This window comes from Saccostrea echinata, unplaced genomic scaffold (genome assembly GCF_033153115.1).
Source record: "Saccostrea echinata isolate AGI-Se365-2 ecotype Australia unplaced genomic scaffold, CSIRO_AGI_Sech_v1 ptg000051l, whole genome shotgun sequence".
NCBI classification, from domain to species: domain Eukaryota; kingdom Metazoa; phylum Mollusca; class Bivalvia; order Ostreida; family Ostreidae; genus Saccostrea; species Saccostrea echinata.
Genome location: NW_026889800.1, coordinates 2,369,629 through 2,394,922, shown reverse-complemented (window position 1 = coordinate 2,394,922; position 25,294 = coordinate 2,369,629). Strand labels below are relative to the sequence as shown.

The 25,294-nt window shown below is 35.7% G+C and overlaps 1 protein-coding gene across 3 annotated transcripts in view; it reads right to left on the bottom strand.

Annotated features, from left to right (window-relative positions):
- LOC133203683 (E3 ubiquitin-protein ligase PDZRN3-B-like) overlaps positions 1-25,294 on the bottom strand; it is a 95,552-nt gene that overhangs the window by 42,427 nt on the left and 27,831 nt on the right. Inside the window, exon 1 of one of the 3 annotated variants that reach the window (XM_061339455.1) lies at positions 23,712-23,758. The exons of 1 other annotated variant lie outside the window; for it this stretch is intronic. In XM_061339455.1, the coding sequence (XP_061195439.1) occupies positions 23,712-23,723 (12 nt within the window). In that variant the 5' untranslated portion in view covers positions 23,724-23,758. Of the gene's footprint in view, positions 1-8,928; positions 9,435-23,711; positions 23,759-25,294 lie in introns of those variants that run through there. One more of the 3 variants, XM_061339454.1, reaches the window with a different exon arrangement.

Below are 25,294 nucleotides of genomic sequence, written 5' to 3'. Positions count from 1 at the left end.
GATGCTAACTGCCAGAATAAAAGCTGCAGTGTTCCCTGTAACTACAGATTTCTACATCTAATGTTTTCATTAAGGATTCCTTTGAAAGTGGAATGTCTGGTGACCTTATGAGGGTGAGCAAGCTGACATACCCCCCCCCCCCTTTGTATCTTAATTACCCTCCAATGGGACCCCAGCTCCATCAGCAATACACATGTCTGACTGTCTGGTCACAATAAGGAACACAAAGCCTTGTAGATAAGATTTGTATCTTATCTTTCATCCTCAACAACACCAGTTAATTAAGGTTGTAGTGTAACCATACAGACTCCTAGGTAATCCTAGGTTCTTCTTAAGTCTCTCTTTCTCTTTCTTGCTCTCTCTCTCTCTAAGTTCATTGATACACATGGCTAATTTCCACTGCCTCTCTGCCCTTCTATCACATTATGTACCCTTCTTGATTTCATATCACAGACATATTAAACTGTCCTTTTTTTCTTGATTTCATATCACAGACATATTAAACTGTCCTTTTTTTCCAGGGCAATTTTCCGGTCATTACATATGAATCGGATAGGAATACATTTTATGCCAGAGCACTCTTGTGATGGACATCTAAAAACACAATCCCTGGTCTTCATATCATTATAATCAGCAGTCCTAGAACTCTTGGTCATTTAATCTATATTTAATGCGTGCTTTACAATGGACCTGAAGCAATGTAACGTCCAGGAACAATTTTTTGACACCATGAACCACATTAACATAATACTGGGTTTTCTAGCCACTGAAATATTTACCACCACCTTGTGAATGGATGAGGGATATTTGACACTTTTTTTTCTTCTGTCTACTTTGCAACCTGAATTGTCATATAAACCTATAGTGAGAGCATGAGCCTCTAATTCAATGTACCCTGGTATTCAAGTTATTTGGCTCCATAAGGTCAGGTATACATTTATAACTATACTGTAGTCAAGCTTGATAAAATCCAGCTCAACACGAAAATGCATCTTTAATCTTCAATTTTGGCAGTTTGACCCTCTGACTGTTCTAAACTGTCTAAGTTCTGGGTGGGAAGACACAAAAAAGATACACATACAGAAGACAGCAAGCACCTGCGGACACCTGCAATAAGTAGATGTCTGAGTATTGAAATCATTAAATTAGAGCCTGACTGGTGCCCTCCCCTTTGTCTGGTTGTCTGTCCTGATAAGGTGATACAGTGTTATAGAATTGGTGGTCACCCCAACGACTCTGTTATAACCGGTATAGGATCAAGGGGTGTAGTTACATCTACTGAGTGATGGGCTGTCAATATCCTTATACAGCAGATCAAACAGGTGATGGTCAATAGAAAAAAAACAGGTCCCCAATATGTTTATCAGGCCATCAATTTCATGATGATAGATGTACACGTCCCTTTTATCATTAAGAAAAATTTATCATACGCGATCAACATACTGAATCTGGTTTTTGAAAAAAAAAGAGAAGCAAAAAATCAGTGTTGATTTATAAACTTCATGTACCAGGTACTTATAAATAGCAGAAAAGACAGAGTTTTATCATGGAATCCTAACAATTTAAGAAGAGGACATAAGGTCAGACTGGATCTATAAATAAATCACTTTCAAGGTCACACTTACACAAGAAAAGGAACAGAGTACAAGCCATGAAACATGTTAATCAATCCACTCAAAGCCTCAATCATCCATCAGCCTCACTCCTAATTAATTATCTTCTGTCCAGATTCCTGTGTAAATTGAGGAAAATCACAGCCATGATGGATGGATAGGGGAGCTCACCCTGATTTCTCTTGTCAATACCTGTCCCACAAGACGAGGGGCACTTTATCTACACATTCATCAAAATTTCAAAATACAGGGTGGTCATGCTTCATTTAAATAACCAACTTTATTGGTATTCATAGATTTCTGCTCCTAGAATTCTGAGGATCAAATATCATTTGAGGATATCAAAGGATATCAATATCATTTTGAAGATCACATGGAAATACCAATTTAAGCAGAGGAAATACATACATGAGACAGCAATATTGGAGGCAATTAAAGCATTTCATTATGAATGCACTTGTCAAACATTTGAAATTGCATAAGAAAATGTGTCGTTATTAAACCTGTGTACAGAGATAATACAGAATGATGTTACAGATCTTCTGTGTATTCAATGAATTATCAGAAACAGACTGCATGTACACAACCATTTCAGTAATCAACTGATAAACCAAATGAGTTCATTACTTTAATATCTTAGCCAAACAACCACAAAATTACCGATAACCCACATAAAGCACCCTTAGATAAGGCCCAGGGGACGACTTAAAGCAGGGTAATAGAGGTCAAAGTGGAGCTCGGAGGGCAACAGGCCAGAGCTGTGAATTACAACAGCTCTGATGTCATATTGGAGGACTGACCCTGCTGTGAACCCCTATCTTAGGGGAGTTATAGATATATATATGTAAGTAATTATAACACTTAACTGAAGAGTTCAATACCATATAGCACAGGGAATTAACCAATGCCTGACCAAGGCCAGCATAATTTGATGTGCCTGTTTAGTATTCAATCAGTAATAGACTTCAGTTTAACACTTTGTGAAAAGTTAACAGTAGCATATCATTCATAATTATACTTTTATTATGCTTATAAAATTACAGCTGTAATTTTTATTTTACATCTTTTAATATTAAATATATATATGATCCCATTTTTCTTAAGTATGTAATAAAACTCATCAACTTCAGGGTGTGTTGTATTTCAGTTTAAATTAAAACATAAACACACGCACAGCTAAAAGATAAGTTCATTTGTGCTCATTCGATCATTTTCAAAGCAAAAATTCTCTATTACCTCTAAATGATAATGGGATTAAGGTATCTTATTTACAACCTCATCATAAATATTTTATTTGTGAGTCTTCAAAATTTCTAAATTTACATCTAATGTCACTAAATACAGTAATTTGACTGCTTTCAAATCCGAGGTGCATTGCTTTCTAAAAATGCTCCTCCCACGCTATTACATAAACATGATTAAGACCTCTAGCAAAGAAGAATTTGAGACCAAACTCTATAAATATGAGGATCAAATGCAATCATTGTGAATTATGAAGGAACACACATTTAAATATCAGAATTATGTACTTTAAATCTTGAAAACAATCATCTTTATGCTTTCTTTAATAAAGAGTGCTTTTTAAAAAAAAAAACAACGGAAAATTATGAATGAATCCACGCCCCTTGTCTAGCATGGCTTATATAAACATCACATTTACATAACGTTACTAAAGACGGGTTTTCTTTGACTTTCAACACGTTCAATTCAACTTCAAAAAGGCTGTTTATTCTAAACACTCAGCCAAACCATTTCATTTTACCATACAACATGAGCATGTTTGTAACAAGGGTTTTAAATTTGTTAGAATCAAACAGACCCTTGACTTAACAGGAAAAGAAGACTACACTATACTTAAACCAAAAAATGTCTTCTTTTTCTAGACTTGCTAGGCAACTGAAATTTGTGTGAAATTCAATGAAGTACCATGTTAAATTACTACAAATTTGCAAAAGTTTTCCTTTTAAAAATATCTCAAGTCAATTGAATTTCAAAAATTAATTTACTTAATAAATTTCATTTAATATGATGAATCTTAAGCACATTCATGTTATAAAATCAATTAAATTTTAATAATCCTTGTGAAAACAGAGCCCTTTTCTATTCAACACAATAACAACACATATACAATGAAACATGCAAATATTTGGACTTCATTAAATCTACTCCTGTCTGAAGAAAAGAAAACTGAGGACTAAACCAAAAAATCAATCAACAGATTGTGCAAGTTTGGATGTCCCATAACAGTGTAGGGTGTTGATACAGACACGGGGCGTAAATCAGACGGCAGGGCCTAAATCACCTTATTCTTCTTCTGAAAGGAGATGGTCCACAAATAAACATGGACTTCAAAGTAGCCACAACCAGACCTGTTGATTCAACAAACAATACTGTTTTCTCTGCCACACATAATTAAGAAACAGCAAAAATATTTAATTAACTTCCCTTACACTTAGAAAATTGGCCAACAGTAGCTGGGATAATCGGGTGACAATTGTGTACTGTAGCGCTTATCGCGGTGATGTTAATGGAAAAAGCTCTTAATAAGAGTTAGTTAAATCCTCGCTTCCGAGAGATCCTGGCAAAGAATGGACCGATTGATCCAGGTAGCTCTTCGATTTGTATTAATTTATTCAGCATTTAATGCCACTTAAAGATTTTTATAACCTTTTCATTGCTTGTTTTTCCTTTTATTTTCACTTCAACAAGAATCTTGATTTTTTCCGTCAATACATTTCTATTTTAGTGTTAATATGAACATCAACAAATAATTTATAAAGGATGTAGCACTCGCCCTAACACTGCCGTATTGTCAGGATTAAATATCTCTTTTCCAATTCCAACGACAAACTGCTTTGTCACCCAGGGTAAAATAATTTTGTGCTTGCAGCTTATTCAGTTAAGACTTCACCTACTATCTATCTATGTTAGTAACCTCAACTCTGTCCAGTTTCCACTCCCTCAACTTAGAGTGACAAAAGTACAAATTAGCCTGCCATTAAATGGTTTACCAATCAGAATGTGTTATTAATATATAATTATGAATGTGAGGTCAGACTTGGTAGGGTACTGAGCACCCTGTATTAAGCCTCTTATAGCACTGGACTAATTTAGTGGTCATTATACCAGGGTCCAGTATAAGTAACCATTGTCTGAGGTAGTGATTGACCCCCAAATAGATCTACTCAAACATTCTCTGATTCAAGGTCCATAGTTTGGAGGTATTTACATGTACGAGTATTAGAGTTCACATGAAGTCAGATAAAAATGCTATAAATATATCAACTTACAATACTTCATAAAGTTTTGGAATTGAAGAAATAATTATATTCTGCAAACAGATCTAGATCAGGGGAAAGCGTGTACTTTTGCCAGTAAGACATACTTTTGTGATTGTTTGGATGTGTTACTGTGTGGGGTATGTACTCCACAAGAAGAGTAGAGGAGGTATTTAACATGTAACAGAAACAAAAACAATCCTTAATCATTACAGACAATAGTATAGGGATTAGTACTCATTAATTAACAATCCCCCTCCCAATAACTAGTGAACCCTGTGACCTTTCTGATGCTGGACCATGTGGATGGCATTATGGGTAAAGCAGAATCTCCCACATATGTCATAGTTTACATTTGGGTTCCGACACTCAATGTGTTTGTAAACCATTCCTCAGACAACCGTTCTTTGTTATTCCTGAGCTGTTATTTCAGGATATACTATAAATACCAAGTGGCTGGCTCAATAAACCATCGTCTTCAGAATTTACAGAACAATTACAGCTAACCTGGAGGATCCCCCTATATATATGACAGTATACCTTCAATAACAATTACATCTAGCCTGGAGGATACCCCTATATATCTGATGGAGCCTTCATTAAGCCTCCACAACAAATGTGATACCACCACACCACATCTCAATACAATGTGATACCACCTCATCAAATCTCACTAAAATGTGATACCACCTTACCACATCTCACTACAATGTCAGATACTACCTCACTACATCTCACTACAATGTGATACCACCTCACCACATCTCACTACAATGTGACACCACCTCACCACATCTCATTAAAATGTGATACCACCTCACCACATCTCACTACAATGTGATACCACCTCACCACATCTCACTACAATGTGATACCACCTCACCACATCTCACTACAATGTGATACTACCTCAGTACATCTCACTATAATGTGATACCATCTCACTACATCTCATTGCAATGTGATACCACCACATCTCACTAAAATGTGATACCACCACATCTCACTACAATGTGATACCATCACATCTCACTACAATGTGATACCACCTCACTACATCTCACTTCAATGGGATACCATCTCACCACATCTCACTACAATGGGAAACCACCTCACCACATCTCATAAATACCACCTAACCACATCTCACATCAATGTGATACCACCTAACCACATCTCACTAAAAATTCATTCCACTTTCTGTGCATGCTTTATCTATGAAATTAAAATGACAATGCACCACTTTTGAAATTGTCTAATGTATTGCATAACCCAGATTGGAAATAAAGCTGAAACTTTTGCAATTAATGAATTCTTTGTTTAAACTATCTCAAACATTGAAAATATTTTAGAATGCCTTGTCTGCAGTAGACAAGCTTTTCTATCTCTTTGTGTGTGCTACAGAAAAAGTGTATTTAGCTTTCAATTGTTGACACTGTTGAGGATATGCACACAGGATTGTTCAATATATCAATTACCCAACAATTATTGGTCCTAAATAGATCCTTCTCTGTACGAATGACAGAGAGTGATGGCTGAGTGGTGACATTGAGTCAATGTCGGGACTGAGTGCAGTGTATACAACTCTAGAGAGCTCCCCTCCCATATCTCTCCCGTTATCAGTGCAATGTCAGACATAGAATAGGATTATGACACCAAGCCAACTTGTTACATCTGCATTGTCAATAAATCTATCAATAATACCTCATTCTAACTGATTAGCACACTTCTGGGCTTCTTGGCTTTGTTTGGTCACATTAAGGTTCCTTTGTACACACCATCAGTGATTTGACAATGCTACCCGTCAGACACCCATCTGTTTGGAGAAAGCCAAGATGCATGGATAACCTTCAAGCTTTTTTTTTTTTAATATTGTGCCCAAAACCTAATAACTTTACATGACAGGAAAAACAAAATGGAATTATTTCTGCACGGGTTCACCTGTATGAAACAGAAAAACTTGAGAGAACTCTTGTCTTACAAACAGATGCAGGCTTGGGATTAGGGTTGATGGGAAATGGCTTTCTTCTGCATCCATGCTGCACTGCAGAGTAACTGAGGCAGGATAGAATTACAAGGTACAATTCCTCTGTGGACCTGAGCTTTTTCAGGTTGTCACTCTAACATTCCTCCATGAGCTTTGTACCCCGAGACTCGCTGCACGGAGGAGAACAATCTTCCCCTTTTTCTCCTGACCATTGTTTGTATGCATCAGGTGTAAGAAATCTGAACTCTCGCTGACAATGTGGGGTGGGTGTTAATACCTGGCTATTGATTGGAGATATAACCTTTAGGTGGATTGCACACTTCTAGAAATTCACTGACACTGCAGAATTGTTATTAATTTACCCCTGTTGCATGTTTCCTGCAGGTTTTCATGCAGACACACAATAAAATAAACAGGTAACTTTATTACATATAGATCTGCAGTAGAAGCCTTGTTAGACGAATCTGATTCTTATCATTACTAACAAGGGGAATTTGTGGTTACAAAACTTCCTCTCATTACATACAATTAGCAAATAATTTGTTTTCAGGAAACCCAACTGACCAGAAACATGGCTTGATGTGCCGATTAATTGATACAAAAACTTTTTTTTCCTTCATTTTGTCGTAGGATTGGAGAGAGAAACATGCAAGCACTTGTTTTGTTCAAGGAATTAGATAAAAAATGAAGAGAGAGAAAAGAAATTTTCTTCTAACAGGAGGAGTGAAGAGCGCAGCATGAAAATAAATGCTTCATAATAAGCCGGAATTTCTATTTATTATTTCCCATCATTAACTTCTGGTATCAATTAGGGAAGCTCGCGCTGTTTTCTTTTCCTTGAGTTTGTTCTTTATAACTAGGAGTTAACTGGGCGGATATTGCAATAATCAAATAAAGACCGCAAATTTAACCCACAACGAAGAAAAAAGAAATACAATTCAAATGTCATAATAAAACTATTTCACAACAAAATTTACAGACAAAACAAAAAAATTATACCCTGTAATTTCCCATTTAATTTCAGAAAGTGAATGATTTTCGATTATGGAGATCGGGGCTTTGTCGGTTCTGATAAAGATTTTTTCTGGCTCATCCCAGCTAAAGACAGCTGTTGAAGAAGTTAATTTTTTTTAGGTGAAGAAGAAAAGCATGTGCTGACTCCAGTATGTTCTCCACAATTCATAAGAGTTTGTCTAAAATATACATTTAACAGAAAAGATATATCTATTAGGAGGCTCCCTGAGGGGTTCAACTATCTACAATGCTATCTAAATTTTATGTATACTTTTTCAAACATATTTGAAATTCATCCTGCAGGTGTATGAAGTTATGCCAAGTAATCTGCTGTAGGGATTCCACTGCAGTACAGAATAATTAAGTTCTAGATAAAGTACGGTGGTCATTATTTTTAGTACATGAGAGTCTCTCCCCTTGTTGGGGGCCTCCGAGGATGAGTTCTGTGCATCTCAGAACAGGAGTGGTGAATGAGTTACATACAACATGCCCAACACAGGCTTCTCCGGGCTTCTCCAGCAAATCTCTACATCCATTAAAAAAAACCTCCACGTAAAATCCTCCCAGCAGTGAGGGGAGGCATTAAATATTCTCTGATATTGGTGTGTATATAATTCTGTACAATTTTAATATAAGCTACAAATGACCTGCATTTAAATTTATCACCACATCAAAGGAATAGAATTTCAATGTAATTTGAATTTCATTAACTGTTTTTACACACTTACACAGGCATAGACACAAAATTTCCTCATCAAGGGAAGTAACTGTTACAGTTAATTACCCAAATGTTCATAATACTGCATTTTTTAACATATTTAACTTGTCAATCATTTTCTCTCTATTTCCTCATAATACAGTTAGTTAATAGAGCTTGACAGCAATATCTGTCCCTCAAAATCAAAACATCTGTGTGAATTCCTGATTCAAAAAACATAAACCAGTACTTATTTGGAAGTTTCATAATTACTCTGACAAGAAACATAAATAAAAACATATCTCTGTTATAATTAGTGACCAAACCAAAAAATCTTACCTTTAAAATAATAAAATCCATGGTACATTGACAGGGCTTTTAATTTCCAATGTTTTTTGCATTAAATTAAAATCTATAGTTCCTATTATGTTTTGAGAATGCTGGACACCATTACTCTGTAGTTTAAATTCTCCGTGAATTCCGCAGGAGAAGTTAAAATAAAACACTGACGGGCTGCTACCTAGGCTCATCATCTATATTCTGACATATTACACGGATATGTTACCCTAGTCAGCAATCAAACACAAATCTTTGTAATTCCACTGGCTATTTATATCAAAAAACCGATAGCAATCCCTTATCATAGGTACAAAAAACAGCCATTCACAGATATCACTTTTACATCATCTTCCTTTGTTGCTTATGGCACACAGAATTCTATCCTTTTATAAAATTAGACTGAATGAGGAATTGTCCACGAGTTTTTATTTTTTAATTTTTGCCAGCTATAGAGGTGAGATGTAGCTCTCCTCCTAGTCCATGCTCAGCTCTGTATAAAATCCTCCCCCTGCGATCTCTTGTATTCCCAGATACCTATGTTTATCTATGCACACAACAGTGCCTGCTTGCTCCACCACTTCAGTTTTTAAGCGATGATTTTTTTTCTTTCCACTAAATACACAGCAGCCACTCAATGCGATAGCTTATGTTGCCTTCCGTTTGTCTAAACTTCCAGATTCCACCTGAAATTTACGACAGGTCCGATTTTCCGGTTGGTTTGATGCCTTTAATTAAGGCCTCTCTCCCAGCCACTGATAAGATACTGGGATGTAGATTTTTCACCTGTTTCAATAGGTAAGCTTTTGTGTTTTAATTGGAATGGTCCCTCGGTTCCCACTGTCATTAGGTATACAGCTACAAAGATGATCCCCACAATGTCTACTGCAGCACAACTTTTACTTTCTTCCAGTTCATAAGATTTCACGGTCATAAAATTTCTCCTCTACATTACATCTCCAACTGTAGGCTCATTATCCAAAGGTATAAAATTCAGCAGATTTTTTCATTCACTCAAAATATATAACCCAGGTCAGGTGTGGAGAGGATCCGTGATAAATCTGTTTTGATCTTGGCCCACTGTTTACAATATACACCAGACTACAGGTATCTGGCAATAGAGCCAACCCTTTAAGGAAAGGCCACAACACTTTCCTGTTAAAGTGATCGTAGGCATTCAATTGATAAGGCTCTGAATGGCCAGATATTTACCTATACATCTATCGTGCCAATGCAGAGACTTCTGGTCTCAAAGGAATAGCTATAATAAAGTTTTTACCCTCACAAATCTCGTTAGAGAAGTAATTCCCCCAACACTAGGCAGTTCCTGAACTAAGTCCAGGCAATTTAGATAAATAAATAAATTTTCTTCCAAATTATTTGGTTGGAATAATTCCTTGATTTTCTCCAAAATTATCTGCAAGAATTAATCCAGGAATGACTTTGTAGTAAAAAAAACAACAAAAAAACAGAATGTTTTTTCGGCTCTTAAAAATCTAACAATTAAATAAGAAGCAGTTAAGTGAAGCAGGGAGGGTCTGTTCCAAATTATTCTGTAAAACTACAAAAGTGTTTCCTTGGCACAATTATGCAGTAAAGTTATAAACCAATTTCTAGAAGAAATTCAAGTTTTTAATGCACAGTGGAAAAAATCCAAGCAATGTGGAAGCTTCCCAGTACTGGTGCATCCAGAGAAAAACAAGTCCAGAAAACTTGAGGCACAATTTGACGGTAGGTTGTCCCTTCCTTCTACCTGTCAGATGTAATTACAGACGTGACACCTGATCTGTCAGGTAACAAGGTCATAATCAGAGTAATTAAATATCACCTAATGCTCAGCAGTAATGACCAGGGGCAGTGAAGGGGACCAGTTTAGACCACCATCACACGAGTTGATTGACCATCAAATTACTGTAACATTGAGTCAATGATCCATCAAATCACTCTAATGTTAATGCATTATAAGTAAGTCTACACTCCGAACCCCAAACTGAACAAACATTGCACTGCAAAACAGTCACGGAATCACTTCCAAGTTTAATTTACAAAACTTAGTCAATGGTCCAGTTTCTTTAGTAATGTGAAATTGTTCAGTGCTGGACAAACTCCATGCTTGAGTATTCCAGGCTTGACCAATACTCTACACAGCCTAATCAAGCGTGTCACTGATATAGGTATAAACCAATAGATTACAAGTGTGGACAGTGCTGGCTCCCCTATAAAGGCTCCGGCTCTTTGGTGTCAATCCTGAGAGTCAACAGTGATATAATCTACACTAGTCTGGGGTTGACACATTATAATCTTCTTCACGGAGGGTGTCAGTCGTGTGATCTGATTCTGGTCCACCTTATCCTACACTGATACAGCCAGGACAGACCACATCTCACACCTCTAAAACATATGTCCAGTCAAAATAAAGTGTCCTCTAGGTGCAGGTGGTCACTACTTAATCCATTGAGCCTGTAATTGTGAGGAAGGCCATCATATAATCTCTTCTCATACTGCCAGATTTATTAAAAGAAAATGAAAACTGTTGAAATCTGTAATCTGATTCCACTGTTCAAGTAGGACCAGAAATTCCCTTGGATCTGTCCTAGGATTTGACATAAGGTTTTGTCGCAAGATCAAAGACGACTCCTAAGGACAGGGGTGCTTTCTAATCATACGACACGGTACCCTATTGAGAGCTGAGGATTTTCACCTTTGTGTATATTAAGTTATGATTTTGCATTTTATCACCTGGACACTAAGGTTTGATCTGCAGGGATATTTTACCTTCTCCGTAAACACATCGACCTGGTCTTCTGTACATGGGATCACAAAGGATCTTCTCTGAACCTTGATTCAACCAGATTTTATACAGATGAATCTCCGTGGCCATAAAACTATGATAACCTGCTCAGCTCTTTGATAAAACATCAACTCATTTTTAATGAAATGGGATATTGGCAAATAAACAATAAAATAAATTTTGTCTGGTCTATATACATAGAACAATCATCTTATCCCTCCTCCATACCTAATTCCGACATTTCTGAAATTATTTTCACCAAAACAACTTAAACATCGATGGTTTAACTCCAATAGCTCGGTCTAACACACAACACTCCCATTACAATTTTTTGAAAAATATTTTCTCAAGAAAGAAAATAAATCAGTAAGATCGTCCCTGGCTCCAGAGAAAATTTAATTCACGGAATTACGTCTGTCTGTGTAATCTTCTAATAGACGTGTGAATCCTAAGCTATAAGTACAGATACAACAACAAAAGGGGCTTCTTGTCCTATCTATCAGAGATTTTTTAACAGATTTATCAACAAAACATGCTCAATTGTAAACTATATTATTCCTAAAAATGAAATTAATCAAAAGGGAAAAAAAATTCTTTTTTTTTTTTTGGAAAATACTGAATGTCTAAAGGGAGGTAACCATCTCACTCTCTTTATCGATTTAAAGGTCCAGGCATGGTATGATAGGGAGCAATAATTGCTCTCTGTTAATTTATGTTCACATCTATACTGTACAAAATTAGTTCCATATCATCCCATACCAAGCACTTATTTTCATTCATGCAGTCAAATTACTTATATATATCTAACTAGCTTAAATTAGTTTAAAAAGTGCTATAAAAATATAGAAAATTGTACAATAATAATATACAGTATATTGTATAATAATAATAAAATACAAATTTTTGCCTTCTCCCAATGTTCTGTCTTTCATGGAAGTAATCAGTCACTACACCTATTATAATGAAGGAAGGCTAGTATAAAGTTTACTAAAACCAGAAAACTTTGTGTTGATCTCTCTCTCTCCTGACAATATATAAACAGATCACTAGATTGACTCCAGTTTTTTCCTATTTATTTTTGTGGGTAGAAGTTTTGAGCCTCCACCCTCTGACAGCATGTGTTCAACAGAAATTATCTCCCCCTGATTCTTCCCCAGATAACCAGGAGTTGTCTCCACTTGATCTTTAAAACCACTGGGATTATAAATACAGAATTTCATTCTGTTTACAAGATTTAGCTTAAAATGTGTTTCAATTTGCTTTGATCTGCACAGTTGTGGTTAAGACGTACCTCATGTAATATAAACAAGGCTTTAATCTGTAAACTCATTATCTTCTTGTTTATTGATTACAAGGATAAGACTCTTGTTTGCAGTCAAAACATTTATTTAATTAATTAACTTTTTTAACACAATTAAATTTTTCTACACCCCAGGGCCAATTCTTTTCTATTGATCTGATCAGCAGTTTGTCCCTAGGCATCTTATTCCAACAAGTTTTTAGAAATGTTTCTATCCAAAAAAGAAATAAATTGTAGTTAATTTATCTATAGTTTTACTCAACACCCCAGGGAAGGGAAGCTACTGTAATTAAATATTCAAAATTATAAGAAACAGTAGATTAATTACTCTTAATAAAAACTCCCAGGGGCAATAAAAAGGAGAAATGACTTAAAACAGTGATAAACTACAATAACATAGTATCAAATTTTCACACAGAAAAAATATATTTCTACGTAATACCAAAATAAATAAGCTTTGAATAAATTAAGCTAACCTTTCCTCTGTCTTTGAGAACATGGATAATTTCTCCCTGGTACGGTTACCATGCATCGTTTATCTTCAGAAGTTAATTTGGACATGTTAATTAGTTATTCACAAGATGAAGAAATAATTCACACTTTCCTTAGTAACCATTTATTTTACAATAACTTATGCTTTATACCCATGAATCCTAAACCAATTTCTTTATTTAAGAAAAAAAGACTTAAACAAACACACAAAGAAATTCAAGGATTTTTTTAAAAGAAAGAAGAAATCAGAAGCAGTTTAAACAAATTAAGGGTAAACTTGGCATCATTTTACCAGTGTAGTGGTGAAGTCTTCTCCAAGAAACGTTGATAGTTTGTGAGCAACAGCTATGATTCTTTAAGAAATCATCTCGGTCAATCCAAGGGTGATAAATGGAGCCGTAAAAGATATCATTAATTTTTTTCTCTGTGTTTGTCACTACCCTCTCCCAAGCTTTGTCCCGCATCAAACACTGAAATCTCCGAGGTCACGAAAACTTCCCTTTGATGTTTTACAAATAGCTTAAATTTTAATTTTCTTCACTGCACATTTATCAACATGAATGAAATCGACTCTCTCTGTACGAAATTCACTACAATTTTCTAATCTCTGTACAAATAACCCAGTTGATAATACGCCATATAAAGTACAAGATATTTGTATTTTTAGCCAAAAATTCTCTTGAGACAATTTCATTAATTAAGTGATTTAACTGACGTGACTGGCAACTCAATAATGCATTAATTAACAGAATAACACCAAACTTGATGGGTGGGCTGTTGGAAGCCAAATGTCCTGATCTGATCTGTTTACCATTAGATTAGCCCTCCTTGGTAATTTAATGGCCTAAATCAAATTAAACAAGACTATTTGATTGCTACTCATTGTATGAAATGCTGAATGGAGCACCTAATATATTAACAGAAGGTGCTAGGGTTTGCATTTAAAATCCTGGAGATGAGGCCATACATCTTCTGACAGTATTTCAGGTGACAAAGTCTGCTGCTGTTTTAAGGAGGGACGGGATAGACCTCACAGATAGCTAGGAGACCACCAGGACCACCCCATACTAATCACAGATAGCTAGGAGACCACCATGCACCACCCCATACCAATCAGAGATAGCCAAGAGGCCACCATGCACCATCCCATACCAATCACAGAGAGCCAGGAGACCATCAGCACTACCCCATACCAGGCTCATACAGCTACCCTGATATCCAAGCACATATAACCAAAAGACCACCATGCACCACCCCATACCAGGCTCATACAGCTACCCTGATATCCAAGCACATATAACCAAGAGACCACCACGCACCACCCCATACCAGGCTCATATAGCTTCCCTGATATCCAAGCACATATAACCAAGAGACCACCACGCACCACCCCATACCAGGCTCATATATAGCTTCCCTGATATCCAAGCACATATAACCAAGAGACCACCACGCACCACCCCATACCAGGCTCATATAGCTTCCCTGATACCCAAGCACATATAACCAAGAGACCACCACGCACCACCCCATACCAGGCTCATATAGCTTCCCTGATACCCAAGCACATATAACCAAGAGACCACCACGCACCACCCCATACCAGGCTCATATAGCTTCCCTGATACCCAAGCACATATAACCAAGAGACCACCACGCACCACCCCATACCAGGCTCTTACAGCTTCCCTGATATCCAAGCACATATAACCAAGAGACCACCACGCACCACCCCATACCAGGCTCTTACAGCTTCCCTGATACCCAAGCACATATAACCAAGAGACCACCACGCACCACCCCATACCAGGCTCTTACAGCTACCCTGATCATGCCGATACCAAGGCTGCTAATGATGCTAAAAATAGACTAAGATGAAACAAAGCTAGCCACTCTCCTTACAAGTAGTACTTAAATAATAGCCAGATATCTAAAAATATCAATATCCAGCTTTCTATAGATGTAAATGTCTCAAGTTCACTGTAATAACAAGATATCTCAAAGATTCCAGTAATAGTCAGATATCTAGAGGTCTCTTGTAAGAGAGAAGTCTTCATTTAAAGATCTCCAGTTGTAGCAAGATATCTAAAGATACCCTGTTATACCCAGATATCGAAAGGTCTCCAGGAATAGCCAATGAATGAAGTTCTAGAGTAACAACCAGATATCTGAAAATATCAAGAAATATCCAGCTATCTGTAGGGGTAAATGTCTCCAGTAATAAAGATATCTACAAGTCTCCAGTAAAAATCAGATATCTAGAGGTCTCTTGTTGTAAGAGACAGACATATAAGGATCTCCAATTATAGCCAGATAAATAAAGGTCTCTTGTAAAAGTCAGATATCTAAAGATCTCTTGACAAAGCTACACATTACAGCTGGAAATATAAATCTCTAGTTAACACTTTATAAATATCATATCACACAAAATTTGGAAAACTGGAATTCAAAGTGCAAGATATTATTGAGTTGTAAAACAAATTTGACTGTTTTCTAAAAATTATTATAAAATGACTAAAATAAAGTACACATTTATTTATTTGACTTGGCCACTTGCAAAATGTTTCAGGAGTCCCCAATCAAGTGACAAACATTAAGCTTTATATATGCTACATACTTTTGCATACTGCCATGCATCAATTTATTGATTTTTCTTTTTAATCAAATTTCATCAGACCCTGTCACACAGTGCAGAAAAATTACTTATCATTACTCTACAAAACAAGTAATGGCAGACAACTAGCCTGCCTGATGATCGCATTACTGTATTAGATTTTCTTTTATCCCCTCAAAAATTAATAAAAATATATCCCTGATTTTCCGGGACACTTTGGCATCATAAATCAACACATAAATTTAATCAAACTTGCCACATGAAAGCCATGCCTGTTTCCTTTTGGCTTTAGCTTTCTACTGTCTTTGTGTTATTTCTGATAATAGAACAGAGTTCCCCTGTATTAACACTTGTTGATCAAGGAAAAAAAATCTTTAAATTTTCTCCCCTTTCCATGACAATGGATATGCATATCTGTTGTTAGATTTCTGGAAATCTGTCACTCAAGCTGATCACATGTAATTGGATTCCTGCACAGAAATGGAAAAGTGTTTTCTTAAGCAAACAAACTCAGGACTCAAGATACTAGACTCCCAGCTCACTCAAAATGCTGTTGCTGTGTTTGAAAAACTGCCCAAATTCTTAAGATTTTTGCCAATAACAGAAATTATGATCATGCAGAATCTGTTATTTGATTATGAGAAAAATCAGGCATTTAGAGAGAAAATTACATTAGCTGCCCTATTATGTCGATCTTGTATAAATAACAGGTGATTTTATATCAAGTTGCATGAGAAAATTATTAAATCACAATAAATCAAGCCTAAACAGACAAGAGTAATTCAACAATTATTGAATTCAAAATGTAAAAGCCTGAGTTCTTTTTGCAATTCTTAGTAACAATGACAAGTTTTTTTCTTCAACAGAAAATTCTCAATAAACCTATGAAATGTGCATAATTTTTTAATACCTTTAATTACCTAACAATCAAGAATGGATTCAATTTCTCTCTGAGCTTTAATGAGAGACATTAAAGAATAAAATGAAATTTATGACCTTTTTTGTTGAGTAAAGAAGCCCCCCTCATGTCAAGCATATAATGATGTCATATTATCCAAGGATTGAACAAGATAAAACAATTTAAATCCTGTTTCAATTGATGTCCATGTTAAAGAATTACTTTCACAACCTCCGTATAATTACTAAAAATTAAATCAATCCAAAATTTTAATGGACCCTCATGATTCAACAAAAAATATCCCTTCTAAAAAAAATTACCCGAATAAAGATCTGACAAGCTCTTTACCCGAATAAAGATCTGACAAGCTCTTTACCCGAATAAAGATCTGACAAGCTCTTTACCTGAATAAAGATCTGACAAGCTCTTACCTCAATAAAGACCTGACAAGCTCTTTACCTGAATAAAGATCTGACAAGCTCTTTACTGGAATAAAGATCTGACAAGCTCTTTACCGGAATAAAGATCTGACAAGCTCTTTACCTGAATAAAGATCTGAAAAGCTCTTTCAAACTCTTTTGTAATTTTTATAGCAGTCTATTTCCTTTATTTACAGTGTCCTATACTTTGTGGTCATCTTACAGAACTGGGCTCCGTTTTACAAAAGAACTTACGACTAAGACCATCTTACAACATTGCTGTCTGAGTGTATATAAAGCTGTCAGTTTCTCTCCCTCTCTATAACCCTGGCTGTCTATACCTGCTCGGCTCCACCCACAAGGTTTTAAGCTGGAAGCCACAATTATTCATAAATGGAGCTGCATGTTCTCAGGTTCAAACAATCCACTGCTCTTTCCATTCCAATAATGGAGCGAAATTTTTAATCCCTTCCATACCATTCTGGCCTTACAAAGAAACACATACAAGACATTCCTTGATATATACCCCCTCCTTCCTTCAGTCAGATTTTTCACCCCTCCTTCTACAGATTTCTAAGAGTGCAGAAGTTGTAATTAACTGATTTGGATGAGATCAACCTTTTTATTGATATACATGTATCTGAAATTCATACAGAGTCATTTAATCTACTGAGACCAGGATTTTCTTTTTATAAGACTGGGTTGTTAGCTTATTAAGTTCTGAGATCCACCCCTCTTAAGTGCCTCCAGTGTTTGATTGTTAATTTTGAGATCCACCCCTCTAATATATCTGAGATTCCCTAGCAGTGGTTAATAGTTGGTGAATTAAGAGATCCATTCTATGTGGTTGATGGTTGGCAAACTTTGAGATCCACTCCTCTACTGCCTACAGCGGTTGACTGCTAACACTGAGATCCACCCCTGGATTGGTATCCGAGATTCCAGCAGTGCTTGCTGGTGATTGTTTGATGTGTCTTTGCTGGTGTTTTTAGATTACTGATAATGCCCCACATAAAACACATCCTGTGACTCACCTGTCCCATCAGACCCTTTATCTGAATTACGATCTACTGTTTATTGTTTTCTACAGAAGGATCAATCCGGTTCCTGATTTTACAATCACCTCACCGCCAGCATTCTGATGGAGAACTAAGCTCCACTGCTCACAATCTGTTTATTTTTACTCTCAGATCTGTACGTGTAGATTAGATGAGTAGCATAAACTAATAACAGCTCTAATCATCAAGATCCAATTCAATCAAAGGGAAATTCTGTTTACCTGATTGTTAACACTCTAAAAAAATCATTCTTTTGAGAGTATCATGATGAACTATTGATTTAAAACAGTGTTCACCAGTCATAACGATGCTGCTAGCATTATCCAAGTCTGGACAAATTCTGTAGGTATAGTACATGTATGTACTTCATCCATGAATAAGGCCGATGTTAATATCATACTTTGTAGTTATTATAGTGTACATGTATATTTATTTCATTTAAATTCTATTTTCTCTGAACAACTTTATCATCTGTGCAAGCAAATGGTAGAATTTTTGCAGAGTCCATAAATTTCCTAAATCATTGAAGACACACTCTAAGTTGTTGCTTTCTGCTCCTCACCTCTATAAAACAATTCACAAATCATGTGTCCAATGATGTACAACATACTGACAGAATATCAATGTAACAATATACTGCTTTAATAACATTCATATAAGACAGATCTGCCTATTACTAGACCCTTATAAACAGCAATCACCCAGCCTTATTGCTTCTCCATAGCACCACAAGTCATCAGAACTATACCAATAAGTCCACACAACCATTGTAATTTGTTTTTCAATTGAGCTTCCCGCAATAAGCCTAGTGGATAAATTCTGAAATATAAATTGTACAATTCTATTTCTCCTCTCACTTACCAACGACATTCTTCATTTTCTGCCATCAGTTAGCCTGTCCTTTCTTGACTTATTGGGAATTCCTTCGAGCAGAAATAAGCTGTTTTTCTTTCCATCAGGTTTGGGTAAAATTTATGTTGTCAATTAGTTAAGATTTGGGGTGAGTGCTGAGTTGAATAAATCAGATTGATAAGTAAATAGGAAAATGCAATTTGTTTTATAGCCCTCAATTACAGGGATGAAAACATGGAATCTTGCCTATTGTTGCAAAACAACTTCACTCAGCAAAACAATCAATTCTCTTAAATTACATGCTGAATTAACCCTAAGCCCATTTCAGCAGAATCCCTTTATGGTACTAAAAGTCTGGAAAAAAAACATATGTAAAAATCTAGAATTAATCTTCAATAACCAATTTGTCAGACTTCTTTCAAGACATTTCAATATGATGGTGTATGTATATCAATGGATAACATATTGTAAAAGCTTTCAGCAATTTTTTACTTACAAATCAAGGAAGTCTGTCTTTGATGACATTAAGAATAACATATCTACATAATGGACCTATCTACATAGATCATCTTAAGTCGCAATAAATGGCCAGAAAAAGAAAGATTTTCTATTACGTTTTTATACTGTCTAACCAACTGATTGGTGCAATAAGAAAGTTATGATTGCAGCACAACTATACACAAGTCCATTATCTGGTCATTTGGTTATCAAATGGAGGGGCATCCAGACGAGAATCGTAAACAATATGCCTAATATTGCTAACTTCTGAATAGCAATGACAATCAGGTCCGCAGTATGGCTGTAGTCAAATGGTCCAATAATGTTATCTTTTATTGAAGAAGAAATGAGGAAATCTTGTTGATCTATGGCACTGCACGGAAATCAAACAATTTGCCAGCAACTCAATAATGCTCAATAAATCGACTGATACAAAAAAATATATTTACTGCATTTTTCCATATGACTTAATCTAGATCTCATTCCTGCGGTTATCAAGCACATTAAATTTTCATTTCATGAACTATCGTGATAATATTTTTCCAGACATTTGAGGATTTTGAGTTGGTCATGACAGAGTTTTGGGGAACACAGACTCCCTAAAGACACTGTTAGTTTTTTTATTTCAACAATTATGATCCAATACAGATGTTTCTATTGGATTAAAAATCCATCCCTCCAAGTCATCACTGTATCCTGCTTACAAAATAAATTTCTGCAGTGTCTTTTACAGCACTAGTGCGATCTAACTGATTAACCAGGCTATAGAATCGTATATCCAATTGGAAAATTTACCAACATAACTGCTCATCTGATCTTCTGCTTATTCAAAATATATTGAAAAAGTCCCGAGGGGATGATATAATATCTGTTAATATGAAAAAATAAAGTTCATCACAAAAATGGCATCCGCCAGACAATCGAATGATGAAGGAGTTATCACTTCATCTTGTCTGGTGGTCTCCAAAAAACACGGAGAATTCTACACTGGCGAGTCCCGGTAATATGATTCTTATATATACATGATGCAATTAACAGGATATTTTTCAGAATTGTTTTTCAGTGAAGTCTCACAAGTTAACTATCTCACTATAATTTTATTTTCAAAAAGTTTGATTACTGCATCATCTACACATTGTGTACTGTACCAATTTTAAAGCTATTTTTCTTTAATAAATGCTAATGATCGAAATAAAGTAATGACAGTGAGTTGGCTTGAAAAACAGACAGACAGACAGTACTGATGCACTAAGAGTTAGATACAACAATATACACTTATTTCATGACTACAAGGGAAACAATCAGACTGACACAAGTTCATGGGGAAGACCTGGGAAACTGTTGCCCGAGGCTGAAGGCCAAGGGTAACAGTTTCCTAGGTCTTCCCCACTATCGAGCATCACAATTACAATTTATACAGCAGATTAGGTTACAAACAGAACTGTGAACTGTGTATAAAATGGACAAGAAAAAGAATAATCAGACAGGCAAAGGCAGGCAATGGATGGACTTTTAAAGTGCTACGTAGATGGACAGACAAACATCTCTGTAGAAAAGTGAGTCTGGCACAAAAACAAGAGAATATTTCAGTGGGATAGTGATGTGATCAAAGCTTAAGTGAAATACTTTTACTTCAATAAAAGTTGTCTACCAAAGAGAATATGCTTCTGGCCATTGAGAAGTAAAGCTCTCCTGATTCTTTGAGGATTGAAGCACTTAGCCTGCTACTATCCTATCCCCTTAGTGGTGATATTTCGGTGACAAGACTTGAAGTCAACCTCAGAAAGAGGCTTAGAATTCTCTTTATAGTGCCATCATTTGTAAGGTAGTTATCACCTGACGTGATGATGAATGATTAAAAAGTTAATCATCATTCTTTCTGATGAGATTTTTACCTTGGAGACATAAAACATAACAGAACTGTTCATCATTAACGTCACTACAAAGACAGACATCATCCTACAGTAAAGAAGCTGGTCCAATTCACAATAAAAATGGCCATCAGAACTTATCTGATCATAAACATGAAACAGAGATGTCCATCAACTGGACCAAACCTGATTACAATGTAAGACTTTCTACTCCTAAACAGATACAGGTACGCCAGTATAGAAAGGTACCAAACGATTGTCTGGACATGATTACAATGTATAGTCACCTATACCTGTACATCAGTATAGAAAGGTACCAATGAATGTCTACACCTGAAAAAGTGGTTGAGACTCCCATCTCACTTCAACAAATCCATGGTATTTGAATATTGATGTTCAAGATACCAAAGTTCAACTATATATACACATGTACATGTATATTGTCAAACAATTTTACATACAGAATAAAGCAATAAGTTTCTACTAACAGAGTCTTTCTGCTCAGTGCCACAACATGCTTAGGTACACACAGAATCCCAATCAATAAAACAAGATCAGCTCAGGTAAAAGCAGATTTGATTAGTCTGGGTGATTAAGGTAAACATCCCATTATTTCTACACATCAGCAGTGATCTCCCCTGTCACATCACAGGAAGACATAGAAATTAATGAACATGTCCACACTAAATCTTTATACCTTAGCTTCATCCCATCAAAGATCTACCTGATGAACAGGTAAAGTACAGGTGATTACAGGATGGACCTAATTAACCCAGGTAATTTTGTAACTATCGTTTACTTCAGGTATCCATTCAAATAACCTAGGCTTCATTTTTTTTGGGGGGGGGAGGGGGGGTATGAGCTAGGTTATTAAAAATTTACCTATCAATAGTGGTAAGGCAGAATAATAGTAATGTGTTTCGTTTCCATTTCTGTTTAATACTGACTGACTGCTCATTCTTTAAAATAAAAATTAAAATAACCTTAATGCTACTTTTTTGGAAAAAAAGGGGGGGGGGGGGGGTAAGTTACTAAAATTTACCTATACCAACAGAACCTGCTTTAAGATATATGTATATATATATATATATATATATATATATATATATATATATATATATATATATATATATATATATATATATATATATATATATTTTTATATATATATATCTTTGATCATTGTCAGTGACATAACAGTATACAAAATAAGTAAAATGACATTTAATTTTTTTCTTTTTGGGGGGGGGGGGGGGGGGATTACACAACTACATTCCTTGCCAAAACAAAACACTTTTGATGTCAATTGAAAATAATTTCCTCCCCAGAGCTGAAACTTCTCTCCATAACAAACCAGACTTAATCCCTTCCCCCAGCGTTCATTAATTCCATCTTGTCCTATACTCTTTGAAAGTCATATATTCATTGATTAAACAGTCCAAATTTCCTCTGTCTTTATTGTATATAACAAAACTACACCTACTGTTTTATGCTTAATCAATAGCCCCTGATAATTAGTTCTCAACTGTTGATTGTGACTAAGACAATTACCAGCTTCCATCTTAATCTCAGCTTCCCCCAGAATTATTATGGTGGCCTTTTCAATGTCTTGATTAAAAATTGATTTCTCCTGTATACATTTATTGTATATTGTATATCATCCTTTCAGATGTCTTCATCCAGCATAATGAAAACTTCTATTCAAGTCCAGGCCCAATTAAACTAAAGCTACTGATAATTTCTTTGTGAATTTTAATACCAAGGAATGACTTGTAAATATTACTGTACGTATTTGGATCTTTACAGATACCCCAAATTGCTTTCTAAAATTTACATTTAATCACAGACATTTAGAAGATCATGATCATTCACTTTTTTTTAATAAAATTTAAGATGTTTGAAAAATCAATTTTGAGGTGTAATTCATGAAAGGAACGAACTTCATAATTTAATGTTCAATGAATTAATATTTGGAGGAGAAAAAAAAGCCTACCTTTGATGCCATGACGTACTGCAATCAACCAGAAATTTTCACTTATATTTTGTTCAAGTTAGATACAAGTCAACTTTAAGTATCATTCAATCTTCTATGCAACAGGCATGATTAAGAATAGTCCATACATTTCATCAGCGATGGCTGTTTTATATATATATGGGGGTCCAAAATCAATTGTCTTCACCACAAAGAGGGGTAATCTTTGTCAATGCTCAGTAGCTTAGTACTTCACAGCATGCAACAGTTTCCAGTGGGCCAATCCCATCACCCAACATCTAATCTACTGATCTGGATTGGGAGATCCGAGAGGCTGACTAAAACTCCCATAACATCATCACCGCTCAGCAAGCCTTTGAAGGATTAAAACTTAGGTCTCATCAGCGTTTTGTTATGTAAATCAGATGCTGATGAAGGCGAGGATAGAGAATTGAGAAGAAATAAAAATCTCGTGATTCACCTGTCCTTAGGATACTGTCATGTAAAGGTATGCAATTATTGGATTCTAGCGCAATCATTGGAAGAGAGAGATCACAATCAGATGATCACTTCTAGTAAAAAATAAAACCATTTTTTTTATCTTTTTCCTGATGAGGGATAACCTTAGATACCTAGAGATGGCACCCGAATCTTCTGCTTCGTCGAACACGCTACGTATCACCACCAATTTATCTGCTGTTTATTGATTATTAAGTAATTGAGCCTCTTTATGGGGCCAGGTAATGGTGGCAGAAGAAATTCTGCACACAAACAGGTTGATTAAAAGCATCACAGTGTCAGAGAAGGGTTTTTTTCTCTCTAGAACTGTGACGACCTTTCATCAGTGGTGCAGCAACTAATGGGGTCCAGCCATTGATTAGGAGCTTTATTACATTGGTGATTATATTGTACAAAAAACGTATTAATGAAAACATAAAAGTCATGTAGCAAAGTTGTCAATGTCAGCCTTACGGAGAGATTAACAAATGTAAAATATTGATCTCCAAGGGAGGCATTATAGAAGAAAAAAAAACACATTTCCACACAGGAAAGACTAAAAAGGAAGACAAAATTTGTCTTCATAAAGAAGGGAGATAATTTGTCTTTCTGGAGGAAGCTTCTAGTTAAATGTTCCTTGGGGGAATTCAAATTTCTTTTCCATTGCATTCCCGTTTCTGGCTTTTAATTGCCACTGGTTTTAGAGATATACAAACTCGATCCAAAGCAATAGTACCACCTTAACCTCACAATCTCAAACACAAGAGGCTCACGGGCCACGACGCTCACCTAAGTCATTCTGTATGTCCCAGTATTCATTAGATGAAAACTTTTCTTCTTAAACAAATTTTCCTATTCTTCATTCATTATAAAATTTTGACCAAATTTTGTGGTCCAAAGGGTTCCTTTACTGCAGCCTTAATGAACTTGAATCCACAAAACATGATGATTTAAAGATTGTTTCCTCAGGGTTCGACACTAACGTTAGTCCGTTAGTCTCAGACTAATACATTTTCATTAGGACTAATAAAATATGTGGCTAATTAGTCCGAACGGACCAATAAATATTTCTGAAAAACAATATGAATAAATTACCGATGTCCGAT